The sequence below is a fragment of the Xiphophorus hellerii genome, chromosome 22 (assembly GCF_003331165.1).
Source record: "Xiphophorus hellerii strain 12219 chromosome 22, Xiphophorus_hellerii-4.1, whole genome shotgun sequence".
NCBI classification, from domain to species: Eukaryota; Metazoa; Chordata; class Actinopteri; order Cyprinodontiformes; family Poeciliidae; genus Xiphophorus; species Xiphophorus hellerii.
Window position 1 is genome coordinate 20,222,382 of NC_045693.1, and position 16,685 is coordinate 20,239,066.

Below are 16,685 nucleotides of genomic sequence, written 5' to 3' on the forward strand. Positions count from 1 at the left end.
AAGTATTAAATAAGTAATGCTCCAAGGGAGTTCTGTTCAGTTACATTTATTCTTTGACTGACTTCAGGTTAGCTTAGTTGTTAGGATGTGTATGCCTGTAGATATTTATTGGTACCATTTATTGCTTTGGCATTGTGTTTTTATAAATACTGTTAATTTATTGTTATTTTTTAAATGTTTTTTTATTAACCCTTTTCTTGGTATGTCCGGTGAAACTGCTCAGGGTATAAAACCCAGCTGCTTTCTGTCACTGTATAATGGTATTTGGCGCAAATCTGCCCGTCAGTTCTTCCATAAATCCACCTCAGCTTCAGTTTGTTGTCATGCCTCCTTCTTAATACTAAGCCTCCGCCGGTTAAAGTGACAAGATTTCGAGGTGTGGAGGATGACAAGAGCGGCACAGAGTCCAAGTTCAATGACATTTCTACAGGCAGCAAATGATTTGAAACGCCTCATTGTTTACTGATGTTGGTGCCCTCTCCATCATAAGCTACAGGTTTTATAAAACATAATGATTTAATTTTTCAGCAGGTCTTGGTACCTGAACAAACTGGGTAAATTATCAATACCTGATTTAATATCAGTGCTTGACCGACAAACAATCTGGCCTGATCTAAACCAATAGAATATCCTATGACATATGTGACTCCAACTCGTGTGTGGTTTGTAGCATCTGAGTGGTGTCCAAAGTACTCAACTGCTTTGGATGTTATACAAATCATATAATTGGTTCAAAAGCATTACAATGTTAGCCAGATGAATCATTTAACATGAATGAATGAGTGTGTCAGAGTAGAAAATCCCTTCCTCTACCCGAGCTTGCAACATTTCTCTGTTAATATCCTTTTCATTGGTGTTATGTAATGTAATTTATTAGGAAAATAAATTCTGGCTTTCATTAGCTGTAAGTGTTAATCATTGAAATTAGCAGAAATAAATGCCCAACGATTTCACTCTATATGTAATGATTACATTTGCTTTGAATTTGACCATTTGAATAGAATTAGTGAAATAAATCAACTTTAATGGCATTCTAAGGTGCTGAGTTGCACCTGTATACAACCACTACAAAAAGATCACAAAAAAATAGCACCTGCTCAGTTCCATAGGTCCATCCCTGTTTGATGCGCTCTCTGGCCCAGATATTATGATGGTTTTCTGCCAACAGGGTAACCACGTCCTTGTCAGCTGAACTGAGAGTAATTTGTCTTAAATCTATTGGTGCAGGCCTGTAGCCGCACGGCAACTCATACCTGAAACAGATGACAGAGGACAAAATCTAATCTGAACACTTAGCATCAAGCGTTTAGCTCTATCAAAAATCTAACTTGACTCTTATGACACCAGGATGTTGCATTCTGAATACAAAATTAAAATGATTACTTTGTGTGTAGTCGCATGTATTTGATGCGTTCCTCAGCGTGGTCATCTGCCAAACCAATGTGGAAACCAAGGGCAAGCACCGTCCTCCAATGGAAGAAGAGAAGCACTCAGTAACAGAGAAGGCAGTTCTTAAGATTTAAACTGTTTAAAGTACAGCAAGGTTTTGATTTGAATCAGTTTTTAATTTTATGTTTTGAAGTGTTGGAGCTCACTTAAGTATGTCCTCAGCCATTTGAAGGTTCTGGTTTCTCTCTTGCTCTGGAAGCTTGGAGAACTCCATGAGACAAGGGTCGTGTCGTTTACCTTCGTCTTTCACCTGTTTGACAACAAACGTTTGCTATTTCATGCCAAAAAGCAGAACTGAAGCACAGGAGTTAGTTAAACTTTTTCAAAAAAACAACTTTTCTTACAGGTCCATTTGTCCAGCCGAGGTCAATTCTGTCCTTTGCCCAGAGTTCATGAAAATTTTCTGCCATTTTTTCTCGGATGTCTTCAAGTTGTGGAGGTAACACAACCTAAAACAGGCCAATCGCTGTCAATGCACTACTGCAACTTAATTCAGGCTAGAGCTTATCAAGCTAGAAATGCTGGGAGACCGAAGTCATTCCACAGTGAATTGCCAGTTTAACATCAAAACAGATTAAGAGGCACATGCTTCAAAATTCATACATACAAGCTTGACTTGTATGTATACCAGAACTTATGCCATCCTACAGACATAACCCGCATGATTTGTGAAGAAGAGTATCCGAGTCAAAGTACAGTGCCCAGTGAACAGCATAGTAACTTCAAATTGGGTGGGAATATTTGTTTAGCATGACATTTTTAATAAATTTGGCTTTCTTTAGATGAAAAATATGCCTGTGTGTGCTGGATGTTACCTTGCTGATGTCTACTGGAGTGGGGGTGAAGGTAACTGGAGTGACTGGCACCAAGGGGCCAATGAGCTCTTTTTTTCCCTCTTCACAGTCCGAGATGTATTTCTGACACGGCTCTACCCTCAGTTTGACTTTGGGGAGCAAAGCCTCAGAGCATGAAGCATAGCCTGGTGGGGGCAGGAAGCGAAACTCTCCATGTCCCCCGCCAAACAGAAAACGAACCCTGATGTTCAGGAAAAGGACAAAAAAAGGCAGCAATGGTTTTCGATAAGCAAAAAACTAAGTCTTATTACAGTACATTTACATTTATTTGTCATTAATATACAATTAAAATAAAAAAAAACAGAACATTAACTCAAACTGAATGGGAGAGAGAGATCAGTTTAAGGATTTTAACACTGCTGACCTGACTCCAGCTGAGAAGCTGACCACAGGATACAGAAGTCCATTAGCATTGAAGTTCTCCAGCATGCCTTGCACCGGCAGACCGTTGACCCGGAAGGAGATGCATGGAACCGTGAGGTCGAGACAGCAGCTAACCACATCATTATCTTTCAGCAGATGAGAGAAGGGGGAACTGACTTTACGGCCCACACAACCTGAAATTCAGGTCAGGCAGGATCAGGTTACTGGAAAGTGATTACTGCACGAAAAATTTTATCTGTATTAAGATGTAGCATTGCTCTCACACTGACTAAATAGGCGATAAAGGTTAATGCAAATGTTTTGTCCTTAATGTGTCATTTTCTTTCATAGGAATTTGCAATGAACATGCTCCATAGACTGATGTCATTCCTTAATAATATGTTTGCACTTACACCAAGACTAATAATTTACTCGAAACACTTCGGATTTCTCACAGTGATACACTCACTTTTTAAAATTCATATTATATACATTAAATATGCACAGTGGTGTGTTTCATCTTTTTATTTAGGTGATATTGGCTTCCAACTAAAAAATGTTTTTAAAAATCTGAAAATTTTAACATTGCATAGGATGAATAAAAATGGATTTTTATCAGAGATATTTTATGTCACGAGTCTGTTTTGGGAACAAACAAGAAAATAGCCCTCCCTGTGTAATGAAGCTATACACAGGTTTCACTTTTCAAACTTTATTGCTAATGCAAAGCATCTTTCAAATGATGTACCAATCTACTGTGATGTGAATGTAATAAATTGATATGAATATATATTCTGACAGTGATACTAACGACAATAAACTGGGATTACAAAACCACACCGAAGTTATGCAGTTCCCCAAAACGTACATCATAAGGACTTTCTCTTACTCACCTGACCACAGGTGTAGCCCATCAAAGCCAAACGAATAGAGGTCATCTCCAACTCCATTGCCCCCCCAGCCCTCTCCTCCTGTGGGCATGGGCAGGTAGCCTTCGGTGAAGGCCCAGCCAACACGCAGGTGTGTCGGTTCAGCTGTGAGGAACGGGTCAGTGTGATCAACGACCAACTCATAGTACCACCTCCGATGCTGAGCCGAGGCCTCTCCCATCGCCAGGAAGATGTTTGCTCTCATGCTGCAGTGGGGGTGTTGAAAAAGGAAAGAAAGGGCAAAGAAAACAAAAGATTAGGGAATAGTATAATTTTTAAATTTAGTAGTATAGAGGTATTTGTCCAAATGTGACAGTAGTCCATATTTAGACCTTGTTCAGTGAATGCATGTTGAAAGAATAGGGGGAACTAATAGTGACACAGAGCATTTGGGAAACACATTTCTGATCACTGATCACTGTATCAAACCAAAGTCCCGATCAAGGTGGTACTTGCTTTTTAAGAATAAGTCAACTGCATGAAATAAGTAGCACCATATGAAAAAAATGTTCAGGCTCAAATTTCATCAATAAATGTCTGTTCTTGAATAAATTCAATTGCATCGGTGGAAAAAGTCCCAATGAGTGCATGTTCACCAATAGGTTACATCAGTGAGTGATACCATCACATATCTAAATAATTTTTCCAAGAGGTTTTTTAATGCGTCTGTTTGAGTGGTAGGTTTCTCACACAAAGTGTGGATATTTTTACCATCTAAACCAATTCAAGTAAATGTCATTTAGTTAGTATTTTTTTAGCTAATAAAAAAACACTTACAGTATGTGAAGCTACTGTCTGCAACTATGTAAATACGTTTTCTGTAAATTGCTACACTCTGGTTCCTGTTTGTTCCATTTCTTCCACCTGTCTAGATAAATGTCCTAAAACCAAGTTCTGAGAAGTTACTTCCGCTCTGCAAACTGGGGGCAAACTAGCACATCCATTTTGTAAAATGGAGCATCTTTTTAATTAAAAAATTATGAGAATTTAGTAAAAAAAAATAAAAAGATAACATACACAGATGATTAAGCAGTTAAATTAATTTAACTGAGAGTCCCAGAGAAGAAAAAAAGATTTTAGAAAACGTGATTTCATTTTTTTCTCTGTTGACGTCTTTTTAAAACATGATTGGTGAGAAGTCAACAATGTCATCTTCTTCACAGAATTATCAGCTCAAACACAAAGCCATCTTTCATACAAAGTTGATGTGTTTTTTCTAGCCACGCAGAGATATTGATGCTCTTCAATACACTCTTAACTTAAAAATAGCAAGTATTGAAAATTCAATTACACTACAAAGAAAAACGTCACTCCTGTCAACTTTATGTGCTCTGTGAGCAAATATGAATTCATTCATAAGCATTTAATGGTTGTGTGCTCTCACTTGATTGCTTAAGAAATGTAGACTACTTTAACCAGTTAAAAGGTTTCTCTTTATACTCCATTAATCAAGCAGAATATTAAGTTTGACTTGGAAAAATTGTATAAGATGAGTCAAAACATTAAAAAAAAAAAGATATTCTTATACCTGAGTAAAAATGTGGAGGGCAAGGAAGATGGTAAACTACGATAGCTGGAAGAAGAAAGGCAGGGGAATGGACTTCTGCGGTGCATGCATGATTAAACAGAGATAGATGTACACTCGGAGAGAGAAAAAAAAAGAACATAAAAAAGAAGCAATTCTGCTAGTTTTCAAGAAAGTACAGATTGAAAAGCTAAAACATCATAAAACCCCAAAGGAAAACAGGCAAAAAGGAAACTGCCTTTTAAGATCAGATTGGCACAGTGGGGCAAAAATTCAAAGGAAGAAGAAGAAGAACATGAAAGATGATGAACTGATTAAAATGTGTTCACAGATTAACTGAGATGGCTCATATCACCTCAGGCAACAAATATCTACACCAGTGTCCCAGTGGAAAGGTTAGGATTTACACCTGTAACACGAACGATATGGAGCTACTTGATCATAAAGCAAAAATCACCACAGTCATAATTGTTAAACGCAATTATTCAATGAACTTGGATTGACTTATACATCCTACAATAAGAACAAAATAATAGTACGCTTTCAAAATGGGACGCTTTTGGATCTAGTTTTTGTAATGAGTTGGAGCCAAAACTGAAACTAAAGTAATATTTTAATAAGTGCCTGAGTGTGATCTGTTCAGAAAAAAGGAGTGGAAAATAAACCCCAAAAAAACAAACAATTAACTGAAATGAAAAGACATTTTCAGCAAAGGCCAAGAGGTACAAAAGGTAAGACAATAAATTAACATTTCACAGAGAGAAAAACAAGGAAAGATTGAAGACTACAAAGTATTATTAGGGTGTTTCTTAAACCCTATTTTTATCTGACAAATTACAGAAAAACCGCCTTTGTTTGTGATTTTTATGAGTTGTGAATGACACAAACTGACAAAACTCCAAATACGTCTACATGCAGTGAAACTCAGAGTAAATGAAAAAGGACACGTTGACAGAAGGAGGACTCGGAGACAAATAACACTCTTAAATAAATTAATAAATCAAGTCTCATTTGAAGGAAAATCTTATGGAGTACCTGGTGACCTGATTAGTCAGTCGTGTCTGAAGTAGCAAATCTCTGTCTGGCAGCAAGCTGTCACAGATGAGGTTCTGATTGGAGCGCACTGCCACACCATGGCACACACACAGTGAGCACAGAACCTCCAGCACCTGCAACACAACCAGTCAGCACTTGACGCAACAACACCTCAATAAGTTCAAGTGATTCAGGCTAAAGATCACCAATTTTTCTTAAAGCTGCTTTCAACTTTCTCTTATGTTATTTGGTAAACTTTTAGAAATACATTCAACAACTAAAAACCAACCGTTCGTTTTATTGTATACCTCATGTTTAACTGTTCTGCTCCAGTCAATACAGATAGTACTCTCTACGATTATTGGCCTGGTAAAGACTTATAATACGTCTCAAAATAAATAAAAGAAAATAAATATTTTAGGCTAGCAGTACTATGTCATAGAAACATTTTAGAAAGCTTTAATTTCAGAAAATTTACTTAAGGCAGAACAAAATAAATTTTACATGAATAGATAATTGTTTTACTAATATCAAAAGGTTTGTTGGCCATGCTTTTGTAAAACATTTTTCCCCTAAAAGAACAGCTTTCCAATAGCAATTTACAGAGTTGACCTAACAGAGAGAAGGATCTCTACTTTTTCCTCTGTACACGTTCTCTGTAGATCATCCTGACTCCTCTCTTACATCACAGCTTCTCTTTGGGATTTAGGTTTGAGAACTGAGATTGCCTTGGAAGAGGTTTGATTTAGTTCCTTATTAACAATTACTGGGTAGATTTGTTTTTGATTGCCATCCTGCTAAAAGATCCAATGATTATCTATTTACAGTTTTTAGGTAGAATGGTATGCCACATTTCAAGAAACAGAAAAGTATGGAATCCCATTTCTTTAAGTCTGACTGACTTAAGAAAAGAGTCATTTTTAAAATGTCTCGAACTAGTTCTTTGTCAGCACTTTAATTTTCAAAGACCTTTAGAAAACATTCATGGTTGCTCAAGATTTAAATCCAAAGCAATTGAAAAAGGTTTTCTACCTTGTTGTTGTGCCCATGCTTTTCCAGAAACGAGATAATAGATTGAATGTGTCCATCTTTTATGACATTAATTGCCTCAGGACTCTCTACAAGAACACAGTGCAGAACTTCCAAGACTCCTAGGAATGGTAAGAAACATTACAATATAACAGAAATGCTGTTTTAACATCTATATTTTTAAGAAAAAAATTGCATAGAATACAAGTGTAGCAACTGGGTAGAAAAAAAAAAAGTCCAAATCAAGCCAACCAGAAGATGCCTCTAGATGGTCCAGTCTGCCTATGAGCCAGTCCACGGAGCTTGAGAAATGAGCACAGTTTACACGGTTCCCACGGATCAAAGCAGCTAAAAAAGAAAAAGACAGTCGGGCAACCTGAATGAATTATTCACAGATAAGTACACAGAAAGTGAAAAAAACAAGAGCCAGGTGGTTGACTTTAAAAAGTTAACATTGGACCAGAATGAGTATTATTATTTTTAAAATTCTTACCAAGTAACTCGTAGAACAAGTAGACGACGGCCTCCCACTGAGTAGCATCGGTTATATAAGAATCACTACTGTAGTGGTGCAGATTATCAATGCAATCTAAGACCAGATCTATTACACCCTAAGAAGAACAAAGACGGTGTGTTTAGTTACTCTGAGAGAAAAAAATAAAACAGAAAAAACTATATCTATATTGTATTTCTACCTCTTCTTTAAACATATTCTGGCGCTTCCTAAGAGCAGCCATCTTTTTCTGTTTATCTTCATGGCTTTGCTCATCAAGTGGAGACTGGAAGTACTTGATGAGATCCTGGAGGCTGCAGGTTACTTTCTCCATTGGCAGACAGAGTGAGGAGAGGCTTCCTTCATGACTAAAACCGTCGAGTTTCCTAAAGGAGAGGCAGATTGTCTTACATCATTCCACATGATGGCAAAAAAAGTTTGAAAATATTTAACAGAAATGAGAAAGGACAATACAGTTTGGACTATGAGTGTTTTACTGTACTAAAAACTTAGTTTTGAGGGCATAACATTTTTTGCTTTGTTGTCACACATTTGAATGTTTCAGATCATCAAACAAACAAATCTGAGGCCTATATGAAAAACTAATCTGCCGATTTTCTCACCATGTGTTCAAACAAACACTTTCAGAACTGAAACTGTAAACCACAACGTAAACTCTGACTCTTTAAGCACAGGTCTGTCTTTCCTCTGTTCTCAAACTACAGAATGTCCGTGAATCAAGAACCTTAGAAAGTGAGTAAACAAAGAGACAGTGTTCCGGATGAGTCCGGCAGTGTGAGATTCTTCTCTCTGAGAGCGAGATAACGTCAGTCCATCGTCCATGTGACCCTCGCTGTGCAAAATGGCCTGAAAAAAAAAAAAAAAATCCAGGTCCATTCAAATCCTGCTGTAGTCAAAAAGCAGACTTATGTTTTGGGTTCATGAAGAGCCACCGTCTTCACCAAAAGTAAAAGAAAAGGAAATTAAGAAACATAAAGTTGTACCTTGCGCAGATTTCCACCCTGGCGGCATTTGGCATCTGTAGCTTGATAGGTTAGCCACAGTCCTGAGTACAGATGCTGAAGGTAACACATCGAGTCCCCATATTTGATTTCTGGGATTCCCATGCAATCAGTATTTGTGTTTTTGCCAGCATCGAGTTTCTCCTGCCAGAAAATATTTTAATGAAAAAAAAAAAGTTTATAACATGTAAATTCTTCTTCCTCAATATAATTTTTATACACTGCATTGCACCATTTTGTAAGGCACTTTACATGTAATTAAAAAGTCTTAAAAACATCCAATGTGTTTCTAATTATTTAATTGACCTTTGATGATCGGAAGCAGAAGGAGGTTGTCTTGATGTCGGCCTTGTCCCGATCTACTAGGTGCAATCCTTTTTCCTCCATCAGACCCAGGTACTTCCCCGTTGTTACGTGGCACAGGCGAAAAGGCTCACCCCAACATGTGTGCCTCCCACTCCACCTAGGAAATATTAATACAGAAATATAACAATTTCCTCACAGCATATCCAAAAAAGCAAAATGCATATTTCAAGAGTGACAGAATTATTCTAAAATCTTCAATTTACTTACGCAACACGCAGAATTTCCAGCCTCCAGAGGGACCGTCCATGACCAGACACTGATCCAATCTCATAATGCATCACTCTAGATTAGGAAAGCAGCTGCAGTTAGAGAGGCGAGCAATGTTTTTCTTATTTATTTATTCTCAAACTAATATGAAAAGTAGTGTGTTTTAAAGGACCTTTGAAGCTCCTCTCCCTGCTTTGAACAAGGAATAGTCAGACAAGCATCACTATGGCTGTGGAGCAGACGCAATGTTTCTCCCCCCTTTAGATAGCCTGGAAAAAGAAAAACAATATTTTACATCATCAGGTATTTGGAATCGCTGTCTATACCAAAAGAAATTGTAAATACAGTTCTGACTGAACGCAAGTCATTTTTTCATCAGTTTAGACTTTGAGTTCATAAGAACATCCGTGGTAGAAATAAAGCAGATAACATACATCTGGAAAGTTTTTTTTTGTGCTTTACAAGTTTGAGAAAGTCATCATATTTTTATTTTATTTTATTGAGAAAAATGGGATGCTAATACTTGAGCAATTGAAGGATTTTTCTGGGGGGTTCTGTTTCTTTTTAAATTGAACTTTTAGGAAAAAAATATGTATTTGCATATTTATTAAAGCTGACATGTCCTAAAACTATAACATGAGTAGTCTGCTTTTATAAAAAAAAAATTAAAAAGTCTAACTCCTCTGCCTCTTCCTAAAGCAATTACATTGCTTTTAGTAATAAAAAATATACAATCACATAATGCTGCTCCTGGAAACTTCAACAGAGGGATTTATCCAATTTAATATTCTTAATTTAGTCCTTTTGTAGCGTATCTAAACAGTCCACATGAGAATCATATTTATGACTTCTCTCTTGATTTTCAAAGTGGAGTTATACATTTATAGAAGAAAATTTCTAAAGGCAAATTTAGCAGTCACACTATTTGTACACAATGGTTATGATCATATGAGAGATTTTAGATTAACAATATGTAATGAAGAACTCTTCATTACTGGGACTATTTTACTGAAATCACTGTGTTTTAATTGTATTTATTGAGTATTTTTAGAGATTAGCATGTAGCCTTTTGTTCTGGGCTCTGCACAGCTGCTCCTCATTGACGAGTGAGGTGGTTGCCTGTGGAGGGAGGATAATTGTTACTCAGAGCAATGAGCTACTGGTGGGTAAAACTGAGCAAATGTGTTGTGCATAATCTGTTGGGTGTGGAGTGCTAATATGAAGTGACTCACCTGTCTTTTCTGTGTCCTCTCCAGGGTGTTTGGACAAATACTGCCCCGGGGGTCCAGACACCATATATAGTCTCCGGGAGAGGCCATTGAAAAGTGTGGGGGGGGGAATTGTTTATGGGTTTTGTGGTGTTTCATATGGTGTAATGATAAAACATAAAATATTTAGAAAAAGTAAATGGAAATGTTTGTATTTAGTAAAAGGTATTTTAATTAAATAAGTGGATATTGATGAATTGAGATTCCCCTGTGAATTAAAGGTGGTTTGGTCTGTCACAGCTGGGACTATTTAAGACTGCAGTTTCACCTGTGAAGTGTTGTTGATTTTGTGTGAAGAATAAACCACTGCTGTTTTCCACCTGACTCTGCCTCAAAGCTTCATCCTCACTGTAAAATCCAACCGCGAAAGGCTACCTTGTTACACAATGCAAAAAACTGGCTTAATCACAACAGCCACATTTTTGTTAGAAATCCTTCTATATTTGTAACATTTTTGTTACATATTAAATTTAGGATTTGCATGCTCAGAGATCAGCATGCAAGAAAACTGTGGACAGTTATGGACTCAAAGTAGAGCTGGCAAAAATATCAAACCACAATTCTCATCTCAATGTCAATGTATGCAACACTGTAATCAAAAAGGACAGAGTAGATGCAATATTTGCTAGGTTATTATTTCAAATGATTATGCATTAACAATTTGCATATAAATTGTTTATTTGACCAGTGAGACTCACTCAAGCAAACACAAAACAGGAAAATGTGTTAGCTGAAAATTCTGTTATCACAATGTTGAACAAGATTATACCATTAACAGATTTTCCTAATATGGTGCAGCCCTAACTAAGATTTAATAAACACTGCATTCCTAAATTAGCCAACTCCTATGTTAAAAAGATTGACAGAATAAATAATTTCAGGTCACATAACATTGACCCGTGGTTTTTATTTAAAATAGATCACATTAATGTAATGTTGTCTTTATTGTTGGGGTAAAAAAATCAATCAATCAGACAGGTGCAACTCATTTAAAATCTGGATGCCAGATGTCTGACCAATACCCAGGAAATGAATCATGTTACACTAGTCATTAAATTACTTCACTGGCTTCCCTGTGAGTATCGGGAGAGATTTAAAAATCCTGTTAACGGTCTGTAAAACACTAAATTATCTTCGGCCTGAACACAATTGCAGCATCTAGGTATTCTGGGTATGTTGGCTGGTTTAAATGCAGTGAAGAAAATACTGTTTTCCAGTAGAAGAAAAATGAAAAAAAATTGTCTATTTACATTTTGTCCTAACTATGTTGCAGTTTTTCCTGAGTATAATAATGTGTATTTTATGTAGAGATTACAAGTTAACTCAATTTTTATAATTATTTCTTCCATTACTATTGTAGTTCTTTTATTTTCTATGCGCATGAATGGTGTACAGAGACTCGCCTTGCAAAAAGGCAAAGCACTTGAGCTCGTTCAGAAAAACAACTGCATTCCTTAAACACAACACACTCAGCTACATTTTTTTCACATATAAAAAAAGAATAAATGTTTTGTTTATCAACATGCTTAGAGAGCAAAAAGAAAAGAAACTTGCCTTGAGCAATGGCACCTCCAGAGCAGATGGGAGCAACACTCCAAAGAGTCTGCTGGAAGGAGGCACTGACAATCAGACTGTAGCTCAGGCTTTTGTTGTCAGATACAGTGCCAAAGGACAGATGCTGGGGAACAAAAGAAAATATGAGAAATGGGCTCATCAGAAATAAACACAACTTCTGATTTTTTTTCTGCCACAATAACTGTTATCATAAGCAATTATGCAAAACACCTCATCAGCAAAACAGTGAGGCATCATCTTCTGATTGAAATCAATGGAAATTTTGTAGATTATAGCTTCTGATAGTGAAAGACTATAAGTGAGAAATACAAAATCCAAAAAAAAAGCATAAGGAAAAAAAGACAAAACACAACATTTTTAATTGTATTATTTTCTTAACTGGGCTACACTTCTATAACCAATATAATTTTTTCCCATTTCCATCAGTGTGACTTTGGTCTACTTTAAGAAAGATAAAAAGCAGTTTTTCTTCCTTTACTCACCAGATATCTCTCAGAGGAGACACTGACCAGTATGAGGTCATCTCCGACACGCACCTTCTCGCCCTCTGACCTCTGCCTGGAAGCCGGATGGACAGTCCACCAACATGCCTCTCCTGAGCCAGGGGCAGAATTTAGATGAGAGGAAGCTTGCAGGCTAAAACTCAAAGCGAAGAGCCGCAAAAAGGACTATGATACATTAAATGAAAACATTATGAGGACAGGTACAATTTAAATTATACCTGCTTTATCCTCTTGCAGACCCACGTCAAACGCCAACTTGTCAGGTGAAGTCTGAGACGAAGACAAGCAACTAAGATACTTGAAGGGAAATGGAAATAAATAAATCAGTATTTTTGAAAAGAGAAAAAACTTGGCAATCCTTACCGACATAAAGTAAGAATATTTCAACCTAGAGTCAGGTTGTATATTAATGGTGGGGTCTCTTTCTACAGTATGTAAATATCTGAATTCTGACAGAATAATCTTAAACTCACCATGCCACTGAAAGAGTGTGTGAACATCACTGCCTGGCCATACAGCAGAGTGCGATGGGCAACTCCAGCTTTTGCCTGTAAATCACCATCAGTCGGCTTAAAATCATTAAAAATATATATATTTGTTTAATTTCAAAAAACTGAGAAGTAGAGAAGATATAAATTTAAAAAAAATTAAAATCAGCCCACAATGTCTTTCAAAACACATCTCGTGCTTGTTATTTTAACGTTACTCCCCTAAAAATAAAACCATGTGCAGTGTCACTATAAAATCAGCCTCCGTCTACAATTTTGAAGCCTTGGGTCTTTTGGTTTTCTATATTTTATCTATTGGGAATTGAAGCTGCTGTGTCTTAGAAAGAATGCGAAGTTTGAGACACTTTTGCAAGAAATCTAGACATCTGGATGTGTAAAAAGGCCTAATGGAGGGATGTGAACTAATGGCTTATACTGCAAGAACATAAGCCAGCAAATTCGTTCATTAAGGTTCACTGAGAGCGAAAGGAAGGGAACAGATTCTCACCTCTGCTGCCAGTTGTTCGCTGTGGGCCAGCATCTCCTGCAGGGCTCGAACAGAGAGACACTGAGCCAGGACGAAGCCACACACAGACAAGTCTGGAGGAACATTCTGGCAGGAAATAAAAGAACACAAAAACTTGCTAAACTACTTTCATGTGAGCCTGTTTCCTTTCCTATGATATAATAGGTAACAACAAATCAAATACAAATTGACATATACAAACCAAAAGATTGATCAATCTATAATTTAAAGTGTGTATATGCTTGATTTAGCTGCAAATGTTCACATAGAAAAACCTTTCCACATCTTGCCATATTAAACCCACACATTTTGAAAGCATTTTCATTTGATTTTATGCAATTGAACAGTACTAAATATTCTAAATATATATATTCTAAATTGGATTAATTTTCGCCATTTTAGCAAATGAAAATGTTTTAACCAAAATTATTGTATACTGTACATTTTGTTGTCATTTTTTAAAAGATACTACACCTAATTAATTAGCAAAAATGAAAGTATAAGATACAATCAGTTGTAAAACAAAATAATGTTTCAAAATTATAAATGACAAATAATTTTATATTATTTCGTAGACAGCTCAAAAAAAAATGACACTATTTAAGTCATTGCTGCCACTAGTGTCAGAAAGGAGGACAAAGAGCAGCGCCTCGGAAGTGAGGAGGAACAGTGAAATCACCAAGGTGGAGCTTTGTACCTTGCAGTTTGAAGTGGGCTCAAGCCTACAAAGCCTGCTGCCAAATCCTTCAGCAGCAAGACAGAGCTTCAAATGTTCATTATGGGAGGTAAAGGTGCTCTGCAAAACCACCTCATCTCCCTAAGGAAGGGAAAGAAAGACCACAAACACATGCACACAGAGAGAGAGAGAGAGAGAGATGACAAGACATTGTGTGCAAAACAGATTTACATTCTGAAAGAAAATATTTCAGAAAAGAGCACTGATATGGGTGATGCATTTTATTTCTATTGAAACTGTATGTACAGTAGATCTGGACCACATGCCTTCTATCTTATCTCCATTCAAAAGCCACATGCACCACGTCAACCCAATTAGACATCTCTATCTATTTAAAGAAGTGCAAGAAAAGGATCACAGATGACCAGGAATGCCAACACCTCTCTGTGCTCACGGTCCACACTGCCATATCTGGAAGGTACTGCTCTGTCCGACCCCCCGATTCGACCATCTTTCCACTCCTCATATCAGCAGAAGCACGCAATCAGTCGAACACACTGCCCAGAGCTGAGGTTGCGAGGGGCATTCTGATGGGCTTGAGGACTTAGCTCAGCTGTACATCCAGCATGACAAAATTCACCATGGAGCAATGGAATAGGGAACGGAAAACGTTTTTGAAAGTGGACTTTTTTTTTCTCAAATTTTGGCACAGGAAAGAAATTACACAGTTCGGTTTACATATCTTAGAAAAGGTTATTATACAGGCACCTTGTATTTAAAGCAATTTCTGATTTCTCACTCTGATAAAAAAAAATAAATAAAAAGACATGAGGCAGAAAAAAACCAAAATATATTTCTTATGAACAGCAAAATTCCTGTTTCACAAATGTAACTTGATCAAGCAATGTATTTCATAAATTGGAGTGTTACCATAGATTTCTATTGCCATCTACCAACTAAACACAAGATTTGTCAAGAATAAAAGACACCATTTATGGAAGCAAAAGTATGGATCAATTAAACACAATTACTCCAAGTTATCTGCATGTGATTTTGTCTTACCTCCATGGGACATGCTACTTTCAGAAGGTAAAGATTACAAAGTCTTAGAGGGCAACCAAGAAGAATAACATCTTGTAGTGAGAATAATAAAAAAACAGTTTGTATTTTATTTCTTTTTTACTCACAATAACTACAAAAAACAAAGATTAGAGAACCAGTAGGAATTGTAAGGCAAGTTTTTTAAATGAATTTGGGACCTTTTTTTTTTTTTTTTTTTTTACATCCGATGTAAAAAAAAAAATTGCTAATTTAATACAAAAAGAAAATGAAGATTTTCAACTGATATCCTTAGAAATAAATTAAAATACTATATCTTGACCTTAAATAAATTGTATGTGTTACCTGGAGGTTAATATATCGAAAAACATAAATACTATTTTATTCTATTAGAAGGTCTTTTGGAAATAATTTGACTTCTACCAAGTTTGACATAGTTTGTGACTCACCGTTCGTAAAAACTGCCCCTCATCTTCACCCTCTCTTGTGGCGGTCATTTTTTAAACTAAAATAGGTCTCATCTGAGGAGACTCAATGCAAGCATCTACACTGAGGAGACCCCAGGAGGCTCAGGACGTTTGGAGCAGACAGGAAAAAAAAGAAAACAGGGAGCAGGGCCTTCAGCTTGTGGGCGGTGTCACTGTTAACGACCAATTACCTCACGACGCCATTTTTGCCAGCTGCTGCTTCCGGGGGAAAGTGAAGATACAATCAACTTGGTCTCTGGTGAGCTATTGTGATAAATGTGTGCCAAGTTATGATGACTTATGGCAGTAAATATCTCATTATCTCCATGGCTATGTTGCTTCTTTGAAAGGAAGGCATGGCCACAGTCCAGTAGAGAGTAGTACTGACGTTAAAAGCTGTAACTTTTTGGAAAGAATGGTTTTTTTACACATTTGTAAAACTATCATCATGTCTGCACAACATATTATGAGACAGATAATCTGTGAAAGGATCCATTTCCTCCACCTCCTTAATGATATTATTGTCATCTGAAGAAATGCAAAGCTCTAATCAGAGCCAGGAGGAAGTTTTTAATGTTGTTACCAACTTACCATTACAGAAAAACCATTTTATCCGTATTCATCGGTAGTTATCTTCTTCTTCTTCTGTTGCGTTTTATGGCAGTTTACAGACTTTGTGCATTACCGCCATCAACTGCACGGTACGGAAGAGGATTAGGGCCACCGAAAAAAAAAAAAAAAGAATTCTGAGATTAAAGTCAGAATTAAAGTCAGACTTTAATCTCAAAATTCTGACTTTAATCTCAGAATTCTGACTTTATTCTCATAATTCTGACTTTAAAGTCAGAATT

The 16,685-nt window shown here is 36.7% G+C and overlaps 1 protein-coding gene across 1 annotated transcript in view; it reads right to left on the reverse strand.

Moving 5' to 3' along the window:
- The window catches only part of ryr2b (ryanodine receptor 2b (cardiac)), a 78,309-nt gene extending 63,490 nt beyond the window's left edge, over nt 1-14,819 (reverse strand). Inside the window, exons 1-24 of the mRNA XM_032553542.1 lie at nt 14,763-14,819; nt 14,330-14,449; nt 13,615-13,719; nt 13,092-13,166; nt 12,837-12,915; nt 12,598-12,710; nt 12,095-12,218; nt 9,445-9,541; nt 9,273-9,347; nt 9,006-9,162; nt 8,682-8,843; nt 8,423-8,544; nt 7,880-8,063; nt 7,678-7,795; nt 7,437-7,532; nt 7,188-7,306; nt 6,156-6,289; nt 3,560-3,801; nt 2,668-2,860; nt 2,265-2,484; nt 1,794-1,898; nt 1,596-1,699; nt 1,384-1,467; nt 1,094-1,253 (exon numbers count right to left, since the gene is read on the reverse strand). Of these exons, the coding sequence (XP_032409433.1) occupies nt 1,094-1,253; nt 1,384-1,467; nt 1,596-1,699; nt 1,794-1,898; nt 2,265-2,484; nt 2,668-2,860; nt 3,560-3,801; nt 6,156-6,289; nt 7,188-7,306; nt 7,437-7,532; nt 7,678-7,795; nt 7,880-8,063; nt 8,423-8,544; nt 8,682-8,843; nt 9,006-9,162; nt 9,273-9,347; nt 9,445-9,541; nt 12,095-12,218; nt 12,598-12,710; nt 12,837-12,915; nt 13,092-13,166; nt 13,615-13,719; nt 14,330-14,449; nt 14,763-14,819 (3,045 nt within the window). The remainder of the gene's footprint in view (nt 1-1,093; nt 1,254-1,383; nt 1,468-1,595; nt 1,700-1,793; nt 1,899-2,264; nt 2,485-2,667; nt 2,861-3,559; nt 3,802-6,155; nt 6,290-7,187; nt 7,307-7,436; nt 7,533-7,677; nt 7,796-7,879; nt 8,064-8,422; nt 8,545-8,681; nt 8,844-9,005; nt 9,163-9,272; nt 9,348-9,444; nt 9,542-12,094; nt 12,219-12,597; nt 12,711-12,836; nt 12,916-13,091; nt 13,167-13,614; nt 13,720-14,329; nt 14,450-14,762) is intronic.
- Nucleotides 14,820-16,685: the final 1,866 nt, after the last annotated feature.